Source organism: Antechinus flavipes, chromosome 3 (assembly GCF_016432865.1).
Source record: "Antechinus flavipes isolate AdamAnt ecotype Samford, QLD, Australia chromosome 3, AdamAnt_v2, whole genome shotgun sequence".
Lineage (NCBI taxonomy): Eukaryota > Metazoa > Chordata > Mammalia > Dasyuromorphia > Dasyuridae > Antechinus > Antechinus flavipes.
The window spans coordinates 52,718,745-52,743,131 of NC_067400.1; the positions used below are offsets into that span (position 1 = coordinate 52,718,745).

General features: G+C 36.5%; 1 protein-coding gene across 1 annotated transcript in view; it reads left to right on the forward strand.

The window, feature by feature from the left end:
• The window catches only part of DNER (delta/notch like EGF repeat containing), a 330,352-nt gene that overhangs the window by 280,449 nt on the left and 25,516 nt on the right, over nt 1-24,387 (forward strand). The window contains exons 9-10 of the mRNA XM_051983379.1: nt 3,597-3,719; nt 15,706-15,819. Of these exons, the coding sequence (XP_051839339.1) occupies nt 3,597-3,719; nt 15,706-15,819 (237 nt within the window). The remainder of the gene's footprint in view (nt 1-3,596; nt 3,720-15,705; nt 15,820-24,387) is intronic.

Sequence of the window (24,387 nt, forward strand, 5' to 3'; positions counted from 1 at the left end):
ATATTTTAATGGGGAAAAGATCCTTGCTCTGTTTGAAAAAAAATGAAACAATAATGAGATGATTTCAGGAGATTTTTTTCTTGATTTTGACTAAGACCATTGATTTTTTTTTTTTTACTTATACCATTGAAACATCAATATATAGCTAGATCATAAATTATTCTTTGTTTCATGGATCATAAGAGTGTTATCAAAGAAGTATGTACTCATTTGTATTTCTACATATGTGTTATATAACATACATTATTTGTACATATATCAATCTTCATCTTAGAGATGTGTACACATACATATGTGTATCTCTCTCTCTCTCTCTCTCTCTCTCTCTATATATATATATATATAAATCTATATCTACAGATATAGAGAATAGATGTCTATCTTGGGATAAATATCTTGTCTATATCTGGATAGCTATTATATATTTCTAGTCTATTTCTTACTCTGTCTATCTATCTATGTCCCAAAGTCAGGACAGTTTTAAGCTTTAATAGTTTTAATATCTAATATTTAATATCTAATACCTTAAGCTATTAAGGTATAAAAGGTTAAAAACTGCATTTTGAGGGCTCTGGACAGTGTCTGGCAGTTAGTAAATTCTTTTTGATCATTTGATCTATTTCTTGTTCTTTTTTGATATATAAATTATTTTTAATGTTTAAAATCAGTTGACTTCTTTGACATTTCATTGAATCTGTGATCTTATCAATGAAGGTATTCCTTTCAGATACAGATCTCAACCTATTATTTACCTGTCCATCCTTTGCAGCTCTTTTCCAAGAGTATAATCCAGAAGGTTTATTGAAAATCCTAGGGTGTTTACTCTAGGTGTTATGACATTGTATAGATATTTGTAATATATGTAGGCAATAAAGAGACTGAGACTTGGGAGAGAAGAAGCTTATTCAGTGTCCCCAAAAATGCTAAGTAGCAGAGCTCAAGGCTCTTAAACCCAAGTTCAGTGCAGATGTGAAGGAAGAGAGAAGAGGATCATTTTAAAGAAAAGAATTTATCAATTTCAAATAGAGATCAATCAATAATTAACAAACATTTATTTAATACATATCATGTAGCAGGCAGTTTGCCTATAAGATCCTTATAGTTTAGCTAAGGGAGACATGTATATATAATGAAATATATAAGCAGAATAGATACAAGTTAATTGTCAGGGTAGACCAATGAGCAGAAAAAGCTTCAGAGAGAAGTTTGCATTGAATTGAACCTTGAAAAAAACTGTGGATTCCTGAAAAATGGAGGTGGGAAGGAAGTACTTTAATACAAAACTTTAACTATGATTCACAACCCCATGCAGAATCACATAATTGAATGTGGAAGCCATGAAATTATTATATATATATAAAATATATGTACATATATATAACATATATGTATGTGTATATATATATATATGCATATATATATATTATCACATAAATATTTCTTGGGTGAAAAGAGATCATGAGTGGAAAAAGTTTAAGAAGCCCTGCTTTAAGGCATGGGACAAAACCACTTCAAATGTGGAAAATAAGATGTTGTATATGAAGAACATAAGAAGGGCCACTTGACTGTTTCATTGTATGGAGAAAATGTATAATTTATAATAAGACTGGAAAGGAGATGTTTCAACTAATCTGGTTACAGTGTGAGGAAGTGTTTCTATAAATTTACAAGAGGTGTTTGTGCTAAGTGATAGGCCTTTGCTGTATGATTTAATCCCTATGAAGCACTTACCTCACAGGGCTGTTAATGAGGTTTAACGATATGGGTAAGACTTTTTAAGCCTTCAAATATCATAGAAGGACTGGTTTTCCTCACCACCATTATTACCATCATTGTCATCATGATCAACACATGTTTCTTTGGGTAGGTCATTTGACCCTGTCCAAATACAGAATAGAAAAAAGAAAAATACTAAAAGTTTCATCCAAACCAGCTAAAATATCTACACTTTTTGATGAAGGTCTACTGATAAGGCAAATATAAAATCATTCCCACATCTGTGATAAGCAGAATAAATAAATCATGGAACCCATAAGAAGGCCTTGTGAGACAGACATTTGGGCTTTGAGAATTTGGCTTTGATGAGTTACAAAGGCAAAGAAAGTGAACAAAACTCATTCCCACTTGGAGAGGCATTTATTTATCCTGATTATCTAAAGCCAGAGCCAACAATATTAATACTATTTGAATGGCTTCACATATTTCTTTCTGTCTGGGAAGAGCCCATCCCAAAAATGGGCTTGTTTTTGCAAAATTGGCAGCAGCATACACATCTGCATAGATCAAAATAAATGGAGTATCTTTTGGAAAGTTTAGGGGATTTTATCTTTTCTATATATAATTTAGAAGTATTTGGAAACCAAGGAGTTAAATCTCCAGTGAGAACAACCACTTTTTTTTTTTTAAACTTGCGTTATCGGAGGCTAGTTACATTAAAAGTTTAAATGTTTTGGTAAGTAGTCATATGATGACATCATTCCTTTCTCTTGCCCCGGTTTTAACTTTAAAACACATTAATGCCATATTAATCTTTTAACTGGCTGAAAAAAAAGAAACTACTGCTAATTCTTTCCATCCTAATTAAATTCATTTTAATATGAATATTTATTTTAGGTCAGAATGATAATTTTTCTAATTGGTTTGTAAGAGATAATGATTTTCATATCCATAAAAGACACTACTAGTTCTATCATTTATTATTCATTCATTTAGTAGATGTTATTAAAATTCTACTATATGTAGAATATTGTATAGAATAGGTACTAGAAGTTTAGATAAAATAAAATCCCTGCCCTCAGCGCACTAATGGTCTAGTAAGCTCACTTTAGTAAATAAGTAAAGTCACCTTTGAAGCCATTTCCAATTCTGAGATTGTGTGGTTTATATGAATATGTAGCCTATGATTTAGAGCTAAAGCTTTGCATACAAATGGACTGAATTCCATCTTAGATGATTATCACATATCACTTTTTTTTTTTTGGTTCTCCACTCTAGGTTTCCCCCAGAAACATAAGAATTTGTCTTAGGTGTAGGTTTCTATAGAAGAAGAAAAGGTGCCTTAGCTATCATGCAAGCACTCCAGCTTGACAATGGGAAAGATTTTATATTATCCAATGGACAGTTCAAGGAGTTATACATAAGTCTGTAAATAATCAAAAATCCTCTCCTTTCCTCTCTTGTGAGCTTCAGACTCTCGCAGGCATCCAGATAATTTTACAGACATAGTTTAGCTGTGAAGTTGAGGTAGAAAAGCATTTGACATTGTCCAAACAACAAACAAGCTCCTTCTTCCAATCAACTCCAATCCCCTTCTTAGAGTCAACCCCACTTTCCCAAAGAACTGCTACAATTCATTTAGTCTTCTAGACTTGGAATTAAAGAGAACAAAACAGGAGCCTGGTTTTAAACCCCAGGTCTGCCATCCATAACCTGTAGGCCCTTAGTCTTTATCTCCCTGGACCTCAGTTTCCTTTTCTGAAAATTAACAGAATTATAAGTGAAATCTAAGGACCATTTGAACATGTCAGTCCTAGAGGCCAATAAGTGAGTTTTGAAATAGAAATGTTTCATGACATGTTCTGTTTTTTGTCTTGTAGGTTATCATGGCCTTTACTGTGAAGAGGAAGACAATGAATGCCTTTCTACCCCTTGCCAGAATGGGGCCACTTGCAGGGATCTGGTGAACAGCTATGAGTGTGTGTGCCTCCCAGAGTATAAAGGTAAGGATCAATTTTACTGTTTGGGCTCAGGGCAAGGATGACTTGTTTCAGTTGTTTCCAAGAGGAGAAGTATTGCTCTATCCTCCTGAAGAATCCAGAGAGGATGCTGTGTTGTCATGGAAACATTCCTGGACTGAGAGGGTAGACCAGCAGGCCCAATCGAATTCTGAGTGATTTTGGGCAAATCATTTGAATCCTTTTTTATCCATGACTAAGTGACCTCCAAGCTCCCTTCTAGCTCTGATGCTGCATGATTTAGTTCATTGATGGCCATACATTGGCTATGGAATCAAAAGGCTTATATCTGAATCCTGGCTAAATTGCTGATGGCTTCAAGTGAGCTGCAATGTATAATCCCTTTTCTCTGAATCTGAGTTTCCTTATGGTCCCTGGAAGATCCCTTCATGCTCTAAATCTATACTGTGGAACTTCTATGTTCCCTCCCCTTTATCCTTAGCACATTGATTTTGATTTTGGGTTTGTGATTTCACTGATGTAGAGAATTTTGGGTGAAGAAATCCTCACCACCAATGTAGATCCTTAAACTCTCTGTAAATAGCAGTCAGAAAGTGGCTTGTAACATGGACTCACCAAAGGTTCCAGGACCAGAGGTCGCCCTTTCACTGAACAGAGAGCAGGGACTCGATAAGACTTTGTGGAATGTGCCGAAGTCTGTTAGAGTCCACAGTGTCAGCATCAATGCTGGCTATCCTACACAACGGAAATTCCTGGTAACCATGATGGTCAGCCAGCATTTGTAAATCCAGCATGGTGGTCCGGCGTGAAGACTTGCCTTTGACTCAGCCAATGTCTGATCACTGTTTGCTACGTGAGTTTGTCTGTTGCTATTGTGCAGTTTCCTATAATTGAAGGAGATTTTGATCACAAGTTGGGAGATCTGGATTCAAGTCCCAGGGAAATTCTTATTGATTGTGTGAGTTAATGAGATATCTAGGTAGGGTACTGGTTAGAGCACTGGGCCTGAAGTTAGGAAAACCTGAGTTCAGATCAGGCCTCAGACATTGTGTTATATAGGCAAACCACTTTAATCTCTGTCTGTCTCAGTTTACTCAGCTGAAAAATGGGGATAATAATAGTACCTGATTTCCAGGGTTTGAATAAAACTTGGATGAAATAATGCTTAATGGAGTAGGTGGGTGGCTCAGTGAATAGAAGGCCAGGCCTGAAGTCAGGAAGACTCATCTTCCCAAGTTTAAATCCAGCATCAAACACTTACTGGTTGTCTCACTCCAGGCAAGTCACTTAACCCTGTTTGCCTCAGTTGCCTCATTTTCCAGAAAGAAAAGGCAAACTACTTCAGGATTTTTTCCAAACTCCACCCCTAAATGAGCTCATAAAGAGTCAGACATGACAAAATGACAGAACAATAAAAAAAGGTGCTTAATAGATACTTATTGAATAATTGATAATTTTAGAGAAGGTGGAAGTAGCCTTTCACAAATTTCCTTTGAGGACTTTTTATTTCACCAATCTGTAGTTTAAATCCCATAATTTTAGTTCCCACAAAGATTCTCTAATTCAACCCCATCTTCCTCCTTTATAAATAAAGAACTGCAACCTTTCATAGGGGAAGTGACTATATCCCATGTTTCCCTTTTTGAACAGTTGACAGGTTTGGGTCTTCTAAAACACAGGATTCTATGTAGTTGTATGTGCTCTGGCCATCATTTATCCAAATCTGTCTAGTCTAAAGGAGCTGTGTTGCAACAGTTATTTTCAGGCCAATGGACCAGTGGTGGACTTGTTAACAATCTTTATATGTGGTTTCAGACAGTGTTTGTGAGTCTGCCTATGCTAGGTTCCACACCTTGGCCACATAGGAGGAAAATGGTCATCATGTCTCTGTAGACCTAAAGTTTGGTCTAGATCCTGAAGATGTGTTTGTGTTTCTGCCAGCTTCCCAAAGGCAAGATTGGTCAGTCATACTGATGCTAAATTTCTTATTTTTTTATTAAAGATTTTTATTTTTCAAAATATATGTGTGGACAATTCTTCAACATTAGCCCTCGAAAAACCTAGTGTTCCAATTTCTCCCCTTCCCCCACTCCCTCCCCTAGATGGCAAGTAATCAAATATGTATTAAACATGGTAGAAATGTATGTTAAATCCAATATATGCATACATATTTATACAATTATCGTGCCAAAAAAGAAAAATCAAACCAGTAAAAAAAAAGAGGCAAAATAAAACACAAGCAAAAAACAACAAAAAGAGTGAAAATGCTATGTTGTGAACCATACAGAGTTAGCTCTCTTTGGGTGTAGAAGACTCTCTTCCTCACTGAACAGTTGGAACTGGTTTGAAACATCTCATTGCTGAAGAGAGCCACGTCCATCAGAATTGATCACCATATAGTCTTGTTGTTCAAGTGTATAATGATTTCCTGATTCTGCTAATTTCACTTATCATCAGTTCATGTAACTCTCTCCAGGTCTTTCTGAAATCATCCTGCTGATCGTTTCTTAGAGAACAATAATATTCCATAATATTCATATACCACAGTTTATTCAGCCATTTTCCAATTGATGGGCATCCACTCAGTTTCCAGTTTCTTGCTGTCACAAACATTTTTGCACATGTGGGTCCCTTTCCCTCCTTTAAGATCTCTTTGGGGTATAAGCCCAGTAGAAACACCGCTGGGTCAAGGGTATGCACAGTTTGATAACTTTTTGAGCATAGTTCCAAATTGCTCTCCAGAATGGTTGGATCCACTCACAGTTCCACCAACAATGTATGCTAATTTTTTTCTTAAAAATTATCATTTATATTCATTGCTTAGTGCAGTCTAGCACATAGTAGGCACTTAATAACTGTTTTTAGGTGGCACGTAAAAGCGGAAAGAGCAATAATTACATGAGCCAAACTTGCAATATGATCCTCATTCTGTTACTAACCTGTAACTACTTGTGGTTGAGGCACTGTACCTTAGTTCCTCCATCTATTAAATGGATATAATAATGGCTGCCTTATATAATTAACATGGTTGTTGTCAGAATCTAATAAGAAAATTCTTTGAAAAATGTAAACAGTTGTAAATAAAAAGCTATTAAAATTGAAAAAAGAAAAAAAAGAAAAACGTAAACAGTTTATTTCTCTTATTTTTAACAATATCATTGGGTCTTTTAAATGAATTCATTAGGCAAACATATGAGCTGTTTAACAAAAACTAATTAACACTACTAGAAATGACTACCTAGATATAATTACTATCATATAAGTTTCCACTGTTGTTTAAGAACCTGGAAATCTAGAAATTGAAGTGTAGAGGAACCATTTAAGCAGAAAGCATCAAAGTAGTAAATACATGAACATATTAAATCCCCATATCTCCTTTGAGCACTTATGAGTCAGACCCTGATATGTCTTCAAGGGAGACTAATGGGTTACAGTCTTTTACTGTTAAAGATTAAGCACAGCCCACAGTTGGACTAACTTTTTCCTAGCATAGCAAGTTATATGACCAAAAATATACAATTGAAAAGGAAAATATTTTTCTAGGGGCTGAAAGTTTCACATACTGTCTTCTACTTTATCAATCATTCAACATGTAATTATTGATCACCTAATTGCTTGGTGCTGTGGGATCTACAAAAGACACACAAATATATAATACTTGCCCTCAGGGAATCTACAAACTAGTTTGGCACAGAAAACTATGACACATAAAACATGATTAAGTATCAACGTGTGGGGTATAAATGTAATTAAAACTCAGAAAAAGACCTGAGAAGACTCCCTAGGAAGAGCAGCGACAGAGAAAATGTCAAGTTAGATTCTATTTACCTGGAATATTTTGTCTAGAGATTAATTCACTTGGTCCCCCTGAAACACACACACATACACACATATACATATTAGCCCCTCTTTATTCCCACCCTCACACAATATAATCATCATATCTCTATTGTGGGATTAACAACTTTTAACTTATATACTACTCTAATTCTTCCTAAATTTAATTCTAAATTAACTTATATAAGTAGTTCTAGGAAGCAGCAATATTTTAAAAAGGAACATTGCCTCTATCTACCCCTTAATATGAAAACTGGGGATTTGTGTTTGTTTTGACTGAATTGAAGTTTGTTTTTGCTTGAGGCTAAATATAAATTTCATACTAGCACGTACTGTGTTCATTGCCAATGAATGATGACTGTATCATTCCACAGACTGTCTGAAGTATGGACCTCATTTTCCTTGACAAAATGTGGTGTTTTTGAGATAGATTTGGAATGACTCCTTATTCTACTGGCCAGGCTACCTTATATCTGCCAAAGTACGTTGAGTGTTTTCTCTTCTTTAGGGACGAGAGGCCAGTTTTATGTACCTGATTTCAATGGAAGCTCCCTCTTGGCCAATGACACTCCATTTCTGTTCTGAAGGTGGTAGCTCGCTATGTATTACCAAAAATAACTTGCATGTGAGAGATGGCATAAAAGTCATATTTAAAGACATATGTCTGGAAAAAAGAGATAGGCTGACCAAATAAAAAGATGTATGACTTGAGTCTATTGATAGCCAAGAAATATTTATAGAACCAAGAAAACTAAGGTGAAGGGAGTGCACTTTATGAGAGACCTGGGAAACTGGAGTTGGAGGGGATTTCAGAAAGTACCTAACTCATTTTACAGATAAGAAAACGGTGATTCAGTGGCTTTAAGTGATTTGCTCAGGGTTATACAGGTAATCAACATTGGGGGTAGGATTGGAACCTTCATTTTTTAGCTACAGAATTTGTCATTTTTCTTTGTCTCTGCCCCCTTCCTCCAATGTTATGGGAAAAAATGGACAGTGATGGCAAGAGAAAGTGGGTTCATAATCTACCTTAGTATAAAGAATATCCATACTGCAGATATGTCATTTATATTCCCAAATTCCATTGGGATCATCTGAAGAAGAAGGAAGTTTGGCAGATCCCTACCATGACCGCACTAGCATTCAGCAATAAGAAGGGCCAAAGATTCCAAGCAGCTTGCAATAAAAGGGCTGTAGCTTTGGTGAAACAGATTGGGTCAGGAAAATGGTCCACTAATGTGACTTGCTCTATTTTTACTTCCTAATCTTTTGTGGTCCTTTATGCCTTGAATCTTGACCCAACACCCAATTTTCCTGTATGTCTTGGCTCTTGGATTTCAACAGAGCCACCAGTACCCACGTTTTTCAATTGATAGCTTGTTCTTTTTTCCAACTTGGATGTAGGCAGATGAGGATGTCTTTTCTTCCCATATTGGGCACCCCTTTTTCCATTTCTTCCCATGCATTGTGCCCTCATTCATTATTCCCCATCCAGGGTGCTTGCCTAGTCCTTTAAATGTGTTACTCCTGCTAGGAGGCAACAATATTATTTGATGCCTTAGACAGATGGCTTGTAGTTGAATGTGTCAGTGTTCCCTGGAGTGCCTCAGTGGAGGACTCCAGAGCCCATGAAGAAGTGATAACAGTTGCTTTGGACCCCTAAGGACATAACATTCTTGCAAGACACATTTAGACCTTTGAAAGCCATGAATTCCTGTGGCTTAGAGCCAACAATCCTTGGCCCACATAGCATCTGGAATTCCCTAGAAAATTTTATGGAATGATTGGAGGATGCCTCAGGGATCCTGCCCTATTATAATCCAATCCTATAAGCATCACAGAGAATTATCCATGAACTAGACTAAGGTTACCTTCTTGAAATGGATAGCCCTACCACACTGATAATACCCCTCTAATAGACAATATGGAAAGCTTTCTCCCTATTCTCTATAATGGTTAGGAGATTTTAACAACTGCTTTTCTTCCTTTACTATAGGTATTTGTCTCCAGAAGTTTTGCTTCTAACAAGAGCAAAGGACTTCCATAAAATTGCCAATTTTTTCTGCACCCCAAGTCCTGACAGAACATTCCGTAGTTACAGGTCACTTTTTTGAGGGATTGATTTACCATACTTATCTTTGCTGTATCTATCAACCTTCTCACATTTGGCAATATGTACTTGTTATGTCCTTCTTTTCTATGACTAAACTTGAGATAAAACTCAAGAGGCAATTTCCCCACCTACCTCTTGGGAGCCAGTTGCACAATAAGGGTGATCCCATGTAGATGAGTGGGGAAGCATATTCTACCTTTAAGACATAATGTTCTTCTGAGAATTCCCATATAGGAGACAGCCATATTATTATGGACAAAGAGACATTGAGGGCTGCGTTTCAACTTCTATCCTCAGATTAAACAAACAAATCAGTAAACCAACAATGTATATACATGTATACCAAATACTATGGTATTTGTTCATGGTTCATGGGATTCAAATAAAAAGTGAAATAATTCTTGCTCTCAAGGAGCTTACATTTTACTAGGGGAAACAACTTATACATATCTAAGCATATGCAAAATAGATATAAAGTTATTTGAAGCGAGGAGAAGATTGGGAGCTGAGGAAAACATAGCTCTATCCATGGGATGAAGACCCTCAAGATTAAACTTCCAGGGCTTTGGATATTGTAGGTCCCAGCTGTGGTGAATGTGGGGACATGTGGGGAATTTACAGACTCAATGAGGGCCGTGTGAGAAAGAATGACTACATGAGAGATCCTGTGTTAAAGTTAATTGGATACACACTCCAGTCCAAAATAGTGACTCAAGAGGCTGAACTCTTCCAAGTCACAGTATCACAAAATTTTGGAACTCAAAGAGACTTTAGAGGTCCAACCCATATTAGAATAAAAATATCCTCTATAGCCTTGTGGCATTTTGGAAAGAGCCCCGATGTGTTCAAAATGCCATCTCTAGAGGTCTGTAACTCCTTGTATACTCTGGGAAAGTCACTTCATCCCTGGGACTTAGTTTCCTCATCAGGAAAATGGGGAATTGGACCAGGTCCAATTGCAGTCTCTTTAGCTCTAAACATTTGTTTAAAGACACCCTCCCAATAGTGAAGGGGAATCCATTATCACTGAAAGCAGTCCATTCCACTAGGGGATGGGTCATTGTTAGAACATAGATTTAGAGCTGGAAGGAACCTATTAAAAAGAGTTTCATTACATAAAGCCTGATGTTTCTTTTGCAACTGTTACTCATTTCTTTTCATTCTATTTTATGGGGATAAGCAGAATATCTCTTATCTCTCTTCTGTGCATATGACATAGTAGTCTGGGAAGGACATAGTAGCATGTGGGAACATCAGGAAGCAATAAAAACAATGGCTATCTTTTACATAGTGCTTCAGTATTTGTAAAAAAAAAATTATTATCTTAGTTCATGGAACAACGTGATAAATGTGGAAATATGTTTAAAATGATTGTACATGTATAGCTTATATCAGATTGCTTACTATCTTGGGAAAGGGAGGAGATAAGGGAAGAAAGGAGAAAAAATTTGGAACTCAAAATCTTACAAAATGAATGTTGAAAGCTATCTTTACATGTAATTGGAAAAATAAGATACTATTGAGAAAAAAAAGAAAAGCTTCATGGAGAAACTGTATTTGAGCTGAGGTTTGGAAGAAGTAAAAAATTAAAATTAAAAGAAATAAAAGAAAAGTGTTAACTTCTTATTCTATGTATGTCTAGGTCTGGGGTTCTTAGGGTCTATGAACTTGTCTTTTAAAAAAAATTTTCAACATAATTAGATTCCTTTGTAACTTAACTTATTTTAATGTATGCATAATTTTTCTGAGAAGGGATTCATAGGTTTTCTAGACTGTGATTAGAATTCATACCATAAAAATGGTTAAAAACACTTGGTCTAGGCAGTTCTCCTACCTACCATAGAATTCTGCTGCAGTGATTTGTTCTACTTAAATAGACTTATCTAAAAAGAACTCATTCCTCTATAAGAGATATGGGATTTTCTTATGAAGTTTTTTTTCCCTATGCTCATCCAGCATTTCTAACTTGCACTTAGTGACTCTCTGGAAAATGTAGAGGCTAGTCAAACTGATTCATGGTTCACCCTAGACATGTCCACCGTTGCTCCTTTCCTTGCCATGGGTCACTTCAGTTTAGGAGATAAGGTGCAAGTTGCTCAGGTGCCTAATATATGAAGGACAAAGAACCCAGATCTTCAATCCATTATGTCTGCTTGGTTTAACTTGGAAAGGCCAAAGCTTGAAGGTGTTCTCTTTCAGGATTAATCCCCTTCCTCTTCCTTTTACAGTCTGATTATCATCATACTTGAGGTTTCAGTGACTTCCCTAAGTATAGCTATGATTGTGCTTTCCTTTAGTTATCTTTCATTGTACGTGAGCACTTCTAGCTATCCTGTCTGAAGCTTTCTGATCTCTTTTGTATGAATTTTTAAAAAATGCACTTAACAAGGCCTACTGCTTTTAGCATCATTGGCTAGTCTGATCTTCTGTAAAAGCCCAGTGGCCTGGACTTCACTTTCACCTACGAAAATTAAAGAAATAACCAAAGGAAAAATTCAATAGCATTGTTCACGGCAATGTTATTTCCATGAAAATGGCTTTTATTCTGATCTATCTCCACTAAGAAAACTCTTCAATGAAGGTACAGATGATCTGAAGGCTCATTTAAAAAAAGACAGCCATAAAAAGGAATAAAATTATTTCCAAAAGTCTTGAATCCAAATTGCTTCTTATTATATTAGTTGTTGTTGTTTGAAATTAAATGAAATAAACGTAAAATAATTAAAACCCATTCTGTTCTGAACTTATATAGAATCATAGAATATTGTAGTTGGAAAGGACCAGAGTAGTTATTCATTCACTTTTGTGCTTCATATATGAATATTCTCTTCCATAGCCTTAGACTTGAACACTTTCTTTCTTTTTTTTTTTTATTATAGCTTTTTATTTACAAGATATATGCATGGGTAATTTTTCAGCATTGACAATTGTAAATCCTTTTGTTCCAACTTTTCCCCTCCTTCCCCCCATCCCTTCCCTCAGATGGCAGGTTGACCAATAAATGTTAAATATGTTAAAGTATAAGTTACATACAATATAAGTATACATGTCCAAACAATTATTTTGCTTTGAATCAGACTTTGAAATAGTGTACAATTAGTCTGTGAAGGAAATCAAAAATGCAGGCTGACAAAAATAGAGGGAATGGGAATTCTATGTAGTGGTTCATAGACTCAAACACTTTCAATAATTGGAAGGAATCTCACTACCCTGAGACCATTTTCAGTTGGCCAATCTTTGTCCTCATGTTGAGCTGAAATTTGTCTTCCTAAAACTTCCACCAATTGGTATTTCTTTACTACTCTCTTAGAAGAAGGAATATTAAAATTTTGTCTAGAATTTGCTTGTCAGCTTCACTTGATGGATGGAGACAAGGCCCCAAATTACCTTAGACTTTTGGACCTAGAAGGTCTGGTGTGGGAATTATCTGCAGATTTTGCATTATCTTATTCTCTTGGACCGAGGCATAATTTTCTGTTTTATTTGAGTGATCTTTTCATCTTTTCTTGTTGCCACTGATTACAATCCAACAGCCTAAGGCTTGAGATTCTTTTGGCCTTAAGTACTAATGAACAAAATAAAGCAAAGGTTCATTTTAAATCTAGTCATTTACATTGGAGGCTCAGTGAAAATTCTGAGGAGAGAAAGATTAAAGTATTTTTTAAAGGCCAGCAATTTTTACATGTTAATTGTTTCCCTTAATTTTATCTTTGATGTAAATGAATATTCAGTATTTCGTAAGAATGAATGAAATCTAGGTGTCCCTTATAAGTGGAAGCTGGAAGAGCAACTCGGAAGTGGCTGAAGTGATCCAAGAATGAGACTCTGGAGGCCAAGGATTTGGGTGGGGCTGCAAAAGGGATGAGGGAGGCCACAATCTGAGAAACCCTACTGAGAAATTTGGCAGGATACGATGATGAATTGGATTTGAGAATATGGGACAAAGAGGGATTAAAAAAAATAACTTTGCCCTGAAATGCTTTGCTAGGCACCACATAAATATATAATACATAGAGATAGGCTTTTTATTTCTTCCCATAGCTTTCTCCCCTTTTTATCTGCATTGCTAAAGGCAATAAAAATGAACAAAAACAAGGATAATTTCAATGACTAAATAGTGAATCATAGGGAGTGGCTATAGCTTACACAATAGAACTTAAGCAATGATATGAGAAGAGCAAAAGTGAATGTAGCATTAAAAATACAATTTCTCATTTTTGTTCATTTCCTCAGGGTCATGGGAAGGGCTCAATGAATGAATTTTTCTCCGCTCTTGTCTGTTTTGCTGCATAATTAGTTTTCAGAGTAAAAGGTTACTTTTATACATTTTTTTATTATAGAGTTTCAAGATTTCCTTTTAAAAGAACAAAACACTTCAAAGATATCATCACTACTTTATATAGGGCTTGATTTTTTTTTTTAAAAAAAGAAACTTATTCGTGGATTCATTTTTGCAAACCTTTTCTATTGTCTCTTTTTCGCTGCTGCTGCCCCCAGTTGAGCATTTCCAGCAAATAAAACATTCATAAACACGCATACCAGAGAATCAAAACCATCATAACAAATCTACATAATCCAGTGAAGTCAGTTTCCACATAAACCGTGTGGTATATCTCATTCTGCATTTTAAGATCATCACCTCTGTAGCAGGAAGAGCTAGGGGAAGCATGTTTCATCTTGAGACATCTGCACTCATATTTTAGCACTACATTAATCCCAATTCTAAAATCTTTTCAAATTATTTTTGCTTATGATATCATTATAGAAATTGTTCCCTTAGTTCTGTTCACTACATTCTGGTCTGTTGATGCTGGCTATTTGTTCATTTTTTATGGCATAATAATATTCCCATTCCATGCATATCTATAATTTTTTTAGCCTGTATTTTTAATGACACGACAAATTCCCTTGATATGGGGCATGTGGTATGATGTGAAAAGGATTGAATTTGGAGTTGTGACACTCGGTTTAAATTTATGTCTTGTCTTTTGCTTCCTGTATATAATTGGGCAGATCATTTAATTACTCTAGATCTCAGTTTCTTTATCTGAAGGAATTAGATTATATGACCTTTAAGGTCTCTTCCAATTCTAGATATGCGATTCTATGATTCTATTTGAGGGGATGTGGTATAGGGGAAAGAATCTTAGACACCTGGGGTCAGGAGCCTTGGCTTTAAACCCCAGATCATTTATTCTCTAGTTGATGACCTTCAGTAAATCACTTGACCTCAGGTTCCCCATCTCTGAAATTGGGACAAAAATGCTTATAAGCTTTAATAAAAGCATTTTTTTTGGGATTAGAGACGGAGAAGCCCTTAGAAAAGCACCGAAGAAATCTGTGCTGTTAATATTGCTTTGAGATTGAGATCCCTGATGTATCTTTTGCCTTGGACATTCCTAACAGCTGTAATTAATATGCTATCAATAGGAGCTTTAACCATGGAATGCGTATTGAGAGAGGAATTCTCCCTTGGTTTGCTCAGTGTTTATTGAGCTTTCTGGTTCCTTTCAAAATTCGTCCTAATTTTGGTTGGGGTCATTATGAGCTAACAGCTGACCAAGTACTAATATCTGGACCTCAGTTTCCCCATCTGGAAAATGAGATGAGTTGGACTATATATGGACTCTAAAGTCTCTTCCAGCTCTAAATCCAATAATTTAGGATTCCTTTAATTTCCACCATGATTTGTATAATGTGGTTGGTTTGCTGGGGAGAAAGGGCGAATCATTCTTACTTTTAAAGCTCTCTGAGAAATGAGGTTGTAAAAGGAAGTATGACTGGCTGATAAATTTACTTATATATCTATTATCTTGAAAATTCTGTTGTTTCCCAGATTTTTATACCTGGGAAGGATTTGTACTGTGGTCGGACTCTGCTCTCTTTGTCTTTGTCTCTTAGCAGGATAGCCAGCAGGACATGAGATACAAGACCAGCTGCAGTTCATCCATCCATCACCAGCATCCAACCTGCTGAAGATTTTCACTTTCTTAGATGATATAGATTTTAGCACAACCCTATCTTTCTGTGAGTGACACTGTTTCTTGTCTTTGTTCTCAGGAACACATTGTGAATTATACAAAGATCCCTGTGCTAACATCAGTTGCCTGAATGGTGGGACCTGTGACAGTGAAAGTCTGAATGGCACCTGTATCTGCTTACCTGGGTTTACAGGTAAATAAGTTTCCTATTGTTTGATTTTACATTAAGATTTTTAAAAATTATTTTAAATTTATGAAATAAAGCAAGTATTTCTACAACATAGTAAAATAATAATAGAAAAGAATATCATCAAATCCTTTGGGTAGCAAATGTCAAAGGAGGGGAAAATGTATCCTGACTACTTATTTTAGAATCTTACCATTATGGGTTAATTTTTGTTGCTTGGATAGTATATAAATTTTTTTTTGATTGAATCAGGAGGAGTCTGTTAGGGAAACAAGATTATGGCTTGTATGCAGGATGTCTTTTGCATAGTATGGTTTATAGGATCCATTTCCAAGCATGGCATAGACATAACTTGAACAAATAATTGATTTATACCAATTCCTAGATGGAAATGACATTGGAAGTGGGGAAAAAGCAACGGATGGTCCCAATTTGCATAGAACTGCTTAGTTTTACCAATGTGTTTACTTAGAAAAAATAAGAATTGAGAAGAGTTGTTCTGAAGGGGGATAGGAACATAATTTGGCCAAGAAAAGTGGAGAATAAATATGTACAGATAAAATCATAGATGGGATAAATTGGAAGTAATTAATAAAGGGAAGGCACTAGAATTGAGAGGAGCTGAGGAAGGTTTTCAGTATAAGATGTATGTCAGTAAGTGGAAGGGAAGAGAAAGAGCATTCCAGTTTTGGGAAATGATCAGAGTCTGATTTATCCAATTTTGTGAAGAGAATAAATATCAGAGCTTTGAACAGCAAAGTAGACCTAATGTGTTGGTGATGGGAAGACATGGATTCAAATTCTGCTTTTCACATTAATTAGCTGTATATTCATGGGCATACTTAACTTGTTAGGGATCTTGGGACTTTATAAAGCGACTTCTAAGTTCTTTTCCAGCTTTAAGCTGTGATCTTAGTATGCTTTCCACCACCCCCTGCCTAACCTGAGGGGGGTTACATCTAAGGATGAAGGCAATTCACAGGGGAAGCTGGAGAAGAACAGTTTTTCTGTCTCAAACTTTCCCAGTTCAAATAACATGGAGTTAGGACTGTATGGAAGGGGCCCTGGATATTCCAAATTTTGAGCAGCAGGGAAAGAGGGTTGAGGACGGGTGGGGGGCTCTCACAACATTCCTTTTTCCTGTTATTTGAATAAACGCACAACGTACCAGATTCTTGAACACAGTGTAGAGTCTGTGTTTTCAGAGTTTGCTCTGGGAATGTAAAGTGGGACTTAATTAGGTTTACAAGTTGCGGAATTTTAGAGAGAAATTCCCACTTTTACCAAGAAATCAGAGGCCAATAAAAGAGCCAATTCAAGAGGCCTATATGAAAACTGTTGGTAATGTGCTGACAATCTCACTTGCTGGTGTGCTTATTAACCTACAGATTTCTGAGAGCCACATTGACGAGAGAGAGAGAGAGAGAGAGAGAGAGAGAGAGAGAGAGAGAGAGAGAGAGAGAGAGAGAGAGAGAGAGACATACACACATACATAGAGAGACAGACAGAGACAGAGAGAGGGAGGGAAGGAGGGGATAGTAGAGGGAAAGAGGAAGGAAGGAAGTGAGGGAGAGAAACAGAGGGAGATAGAGATACAGAGACACAGAGAGAGACAAAGACAGAGGGAGGAAGGGAGGGAGGGGGAGGAAGGAGGAGGAAGGAGGAGGAAGGAGAGGGAGTGTGTATATGTAAGCATGAATATTTGCATGTTCTTCTCTTCCTCCCATTCCCAGTGTAGCCATCCCTATGCTCTTGCAGGGAAAAGAGTCACCATCTTCTCCATATAACATTGCATGGATTCCTTTTACTCATTCATTTCACTTCAGTTGAATTCAGCATATGTTCATTTGATGCCTGTGTTGATATTACAAAGGATCAGAAAGGATTCTTGCAAAAAGTGGGATTTTAGCTGAGTCTTGAAGGAAGTCAGAGCGAGGAGGCAGAGATGGAAGAGAGAGCTTTACAGGTATCGAGGGACAAGCCAGGGAAAATGCCTGGTGCCTGGAAATGGAGAACTTTGTATATAGAACTTCAAGGGGGCCAGTGTCACGAGATTACAGAATTCAAAGAAGAGGGAAGCAGGTTATAAAGAACTTTAAATGTCAAACAGGAATATAGAGTTGATCCTAGAGATAATGAAGAGTCACCTTCTACATGAAGCTTTCCCTAACCTCTCTTAATTCAAGTATCTTCTCTCTTTTATCCTATTTATCTCAAATATAACTCATTTTATAAATATTTGTTTGTTTCTCTCCCATTAGATTGTAAACCCTCTGAGGGCAGGGATCATCGTTTGCCTCTTTTTGTATCTCCATTGATTAGCACATTGCCTGCTTACCAAGTCTTTAGTGACTGATTCAATTGAATAGATTTTTGGATAGAGAGAATGATATAGTTGCTTCTGCTCCCCAGGAAGATCACTTTGATAGTTTAAGGGAGGATGAATAGAGAGGAAACAGACTTGAGGCATCAGCAAACAATTACACTAGATCATATGTGAAGTGATGAAACCATCCCTTTTAAAATTTCTTTTCACATGTAGTATTCCATGACATCCATATTCCACAATTTGTTCAGCTGTTCCATTATTGATGTATACCTCTTTACGTAGGTTCTAGTTCATAAAATCTTAAACTGCATTGAAGGCATGTGGTTCAGGACCAAGGAGGTGAGAAGCATATTAAACTTTATCTCGGTTCTAACATATCTGGAGTAGTGTTATGTTCATTTCTATGTGTTATCTTTTAAGAAGGACATTGATAGGCTGGAGAGCTTCTAAAACAAGGCACCCAAGATAGCAGAGGACCTTAAAATCATGCCATATAAGGATTATTTGAAAAAAAAGAGTTTTAATCCTCAGAAGAGAAGATTTTTGAGAGATGAAATGGGAGTATTTGAAGGGATGTCCTATGGAAGAGGGATTGAGCTTTTTTCCCTTTGCTTCAGAGGGCTCAACTATCAGTGATATGTGGAAATTGTAGATAGTCAGGTAGGGATAAGGAAAAACATCCTAATAAATGGAACTATTCATAGTGCAATAGGGTGCCCCCTCATTGGTAGTCTTCATGTCCAGGCTGGTTGACCATTTGTTGATTATGTTTTAGGAGGAATTCTCAGATCATTATTGGACTGGTTGGGCTCAATAGTCCCTGGGATCCTTTTTATCTGAACCTCTGTAACCTATGATGTTTGGGGTTTCTAACAGAATTCCAACTAAACAAATCTATTTCCTTCTGTGAGCCCCTGAAAACGTGAGAAATTCATGTTCTTTGCTACATGCTCTTCCTATTTAGAGAACTGTTTCTAGCACGCACATTTGCCTGACTATTTACTCTAACAGTTCTTAGAGCTTCGTTGCTCATCATTTTCTTGTTCCAGTTATTATATTCATAATCAATCTTTGTGCTTTCACTGGCTTGATGAAGCAGATTTTTATTTTTATTTTTTTTTATTCCTACCTCCTTTTTGATAATGATGTTGAAAAGAAAAATCAATTCCTTTTAAATCACTGTGCTGCTCTAATAACATTTGTGAGTGGAATATAAAATGAAATTGCTGTTTGACTTACTCTGAAAAAGGGGCAACCAGAGCTTAAATAACTTCATCACTTCTTCTCAAGGCACTCTTCTGTATGAATTGAACCTTATTTGCTAGTTTTCACATATGATGTATAGGTACACAGGCCAGTCCTCCAACTTTTCCTCCTATAGCTGATAAAATGGTAGGGATGGAATAGCCAGAGCACCACCGTTCCAAATAAGCTTTTAAATGATAAGCTCAATTTAATTATAAACTCCTGGTTGACGGTGACTATATCCATTTCACTTTTTCTATTCTAGGCTATTAATAATTTCTGGATTGAATTTTATTGGGTTGCTAGACCTCTTCTGCATTTATTATAGACATGCATTTTTGCTCTCAGAAAAATGTCATGAAAGTTTTTAAGAGGAGTGTTACTTCCAGCTCAGGAAAAATCTCACAAATTGCAGATTTCTTCCTTCTCTTGAACCCTGTTCATTCTGATGCTCACACTACTCATCTGTTCTTTGGAGATAATAAGGTTGTCTTTTTTTTTTTTTTTTGGTAAGGTAAGAAAATTATATCAAGGTAGCCATAGAGTAGCTCCTTGCTGGTATCCACTACCTGAGTAGAGATGGATTTAGAAACAGGATGACCTATGCTAAAGCTCTGCCTCTAGTAGGTACTGATTGTGGCACACTGGATAAATCATTTGACCTCATGATATCTCGGTGTTTCTTTCATAGATGAAATCGTAGATCTGTCAGAAACAAAAGAAAATAATAAAACTGGTCTAAAACTTTAAGTGTTTCATATACATACAAATATGTGTATATATAATATGCATAGATGTATATTGTAAACATGTAAGGTATACATATATATGATACAGATACACACACACACACACACACACATATATATATATATATATATATATATATATATATATATATATATAAAGTGTGTGTTCATGTATATACTTGTGTTTATGTATATATTATATATGTATACACATTTTAACATATATTTCATTGTAGATAGGATATTGAGCTTGAAACCAATATGATCTGGGTTCAGAAGCTATCACTAACACTTATGCTAAGTGACCCTGGAGAGGTTCTTATCCCCACATGCCTCAGGCAACTCTTTGGGATTTATTTACTAAATCACAGATGGGTTGCAATTTGTTTTGGTGGAGAAAGCTCTCATACTGGGAGTTTCCTGAGAAATCATAAATCCTTTTTGGTCATTTATGTCTTTAAAACAACTCTATGAAATAGGTACTATTGGTAGTAGTGTTGTTGCTCAGTCATGTTTAACTCTAGGGGAACCCATGAACCCTAGCTTTTCAAGCCTTTCTATTCCCCACTATTTTTTGAAGTTCACCCAAGTTCATGTTCATTGCTTCCACGACACTATCTATCCATCTCATTCTCTGCTTTCAATTTTCCCCAACATCAGTCTTTTCCAAGGAGTCTCATCTTCTTATTATGTGGCCAAAGTATTTAAGCTTTAGCTTTAGTTTTTTGACTGTCCAATAAATAGTCTGAATGAATTTCTTTAAGTATTGACTAATTTGATCTCCTTGCTTTTCAAGGCACTCAAAAATCTCCAGCACTGCAACTTAAAAGCATCGATCATGCAGCACTCAGCTTTCCTTAGAGTCCAACTCTCATGGTCATACGTTGCTGCTGGGAAAACCATAACTTTGACTATACAGACCTTTGTCAGCAAGGCGATATCCCTTGTTTAACCCCTTTTTACAAATAAGAAAACCAAAGCTCAGGGAAATGAAGCCCGATGTAGCCAATCAGTATCTGAGGCAAGATCTATCCCCAAGTGTTCCCTGATTCCAAGCCCAGTTCTCTTTCTACTTTACCATAATGGGATTGTGGGAAACAAATGGTAGTAGGTAGCAAATCCATTTATGTAACTATTTTGTTTGTTCTCTGGCCAAGGTCCATTCTGCCATGTCTTGTTTTTGTTGCTCTCGTTTCACTCATAGAATTTAATAAGTTTTATGTTTTAAACATTTTTCTTTTTTTAATTGATCTGGCAGAGAGACAGGAGAGCTAATATGACTCAGTGAGGTCTTGAGGCTTACACAAGTTGTGGCTTTAACTTTGTTATTATCTAGCTCTGCAACCAATTAAAAAGTTTATTCTACTGTGGTTGTCTCAATGACAGGAACTTTTCAGATGGCTATTTGTCAGGAGACTTGCATGCTTTGGGGAGGGGGTTGGGCACACTGACCTTGGAGGTTGTTTCTGCTCTTCTGTGATTGCTTTTCGAGGATTCTGTGAGTCTGTTTTGACAAGCTTCCCCTGAGATAGCGGGAGGAATAAAGTATAAGAGCATGAACAGAGTTTGAACAGCTGTTGGCATAAGCACCATGTGAGTGTTCCCTAGAACTAGATGAGACAATAATGAAATCGGCAAATAAAAAGATATCGTGGGGCAATGAATGCTATGTGAGAACCAGAAATGCAAAAAAGAGCCCTCGAGAAATCAAAGATAGGAGAAGGGAAGGAAAAAAAATCATCCATTTTTTAAAAAAAAGGTTCACTTATCAGATGGGGAAAACATCACCCTGAAAATACATATAAAAGAATGATTTCTTTAAAATATAGCATTCTGAGAGGAGTGTAGAATAGCTCTTCTAAATCAATTAACTAAGAAGCATTCTTTAAGCACCTGCTGTATGCCAGAAATTATTGCTGTACTGAGATAGGAATAGAACTATCTTTTCCTTTGAGGAGTTTACTATCTAGCTAGGAAAGATGATGTGCAAACATATAACTATATACAAAATGGATACAAAGTAATTTGGGGATAAAGATGTTAGTAGTTTGATGGAGATTAGGAAAGTATTTTAAGTAATTTAAATGACTGATGCTGAGAGTTGAAGGAAAAAGAGATTGTAAGAGATGGGATGAGGATATAGAACCCTTAGACCCTGTCTCTCTCTCTCTCTGTCTTTGTCCCCCTCCTCCCCTTTTTGTCCAGTTGAGGCGAAATATTCCTGGAAAGGTTTGGTATACTACTAGGTCCTCTCCAAGATAATAACAGTCTATTGGGTTTCTGACACCAGTTACAGGTTTTAGATGAGATTCAAAGTGGGTCTTGGGTGCTTGGTGCTACCTGAATAATTCCCTTCCAGGCCTGAATCAATTGGGTTGCTTTTCAGAGAGCTTTACAAATCTGGAGATGGAAGGCAGCCTTCTTGGGAGAGCAGTTTTTTAAGGGGCAGTATGTTCCAAAGCAAAAACTCCAGGAGAAGATCCAGAAAACCCAGATTCTGGTCCTAGTCCTACCAGCCTCTGCTATGTATGACTTTAGAAAAGTAATTTCTTTCTTTTTTTTTTTTTTTTTTTGATCCATCATAGTTTCATGTAGAGAATGGGACTAATTGGTTTTGAAAGTCCCTCCATGATGTCTATAAATGAATCAATAGATAAATGAAAGGATAATAGATTATTATTTGGCTATCTGCCAGCCACTGAGGATATAAATATACAAACATAGATTCTACTTTTAAGGAGATTACATTTTGAGGGGAGAAGATAAGCTTTGAAGGAGAACCAGAAAGGTGATAGGGTGATGCATACAGTGACATGACCAGAAAGTGACATAGAAATCTGGTTTCAGGCAATTAAAGTCAAAACTTCACCTCTAACAGCCTAGAGATGCAGGGAAGAGTTAATGTGGTTCTGATGAGAGGATCCCAAGAAAGATGACTAGATAGAGGAAGAGAAGGCCAGGTGTGCAAATGACTGGGAAGGCCTAGAAAAGGCTGAGAAAGCCTAGAAGTAGCTGGCAAGTTCTAAAAATGACTGGGAATAATGATGTAGAAATAGCTGGGACGGTCTGGAAATGATGAGGGAAGATGCAGCAGAGTATCCATTTGAAGAAAAACCCTCCAAAATTCTATCCAGATTCTATTCTGGGGACTCATTAGAATTATTTTGCACTTCTAAGTGTTTGTGACTGACCTCATTTGTAAAATGAATGTGTTGAACTAAAATGATCTTTTCTTGCTTTTTGATACTGAAATCAAATAGAGAGAGAAGGGATTCCAGTAATGTTAAACAACATCTAAGTTCCGTGGGCCAGGCACCTGCTGGGCCCTGCAGTTCTTGTTGTTCAGTTGTAACTGACTCTTCATGATCCCATTTGGGGTTTTCTTGGTAAAGGTACTGGGGTGGTTTTCTATTTCCTTCTCCAGATCATTTTACAGATGAGGAAACTGAAGTGCATAGAGTTGTGACTTGCCCAGGCTAAATAACTAGTGTCCAAGATTAGATTTGAACTCAGGTTTCCCTGACTCCCAGACCCACACTCTATCCATTGAGCCACCTAGCTGCTGCATATACTCTGAGAACATGGAGACAAAAAAGAAGCAGCTCCTGCCTTCCAGAGGCTTACATTCTGCTGAGGGGATAAAAATAGGGAGAATAAAACCAAGGACAGATGGAAGTATGCACAAAATAAGTGTAAGGTAATTGCGGAGGGGAGGATGAAGGAGTGGATCAGAAAAGGCTGCATGGAGAAAGTCGTATTTAATATGTGCTTTGGACATAGTCTAAAAGATGAGAAAGAGAGTTGTATTCCAGACATGGAAAGGTAGTGTGGGGCTAGGTCATAAAAGGCTTTAAAGATTAAAAAAGTGATATCATTCTTTATCATAAAACCAATAGGGAGCCATTGAAGTTTATTGGGTAAGAAAGAGAAAATAATTTTGCAAAATAACTTTAGGAAAACCATTTCAGTGGTTGTGTGGGGAATTGATTAGATTGGTACAAAGAAAGGAGAGCAATTAGAAGGGAAGGCTAATTGATTTTAAATTTATTTTTAATGAACAAATATTTGTTTCTCTCCTCTTCACCACCCCATCACTAAAAATAAAGAAGAACCAAACACTTGTGTCAAATATCCATAGACAAGTAAAACAAAATCCCCTAGTGACCATGTCAAAGCCATGTTTATTCTTCATCTTAAGTCCATCACCTCCGTCAGGAGGTAAGCACTGTTGTCAGCACAGTACCTGGTACA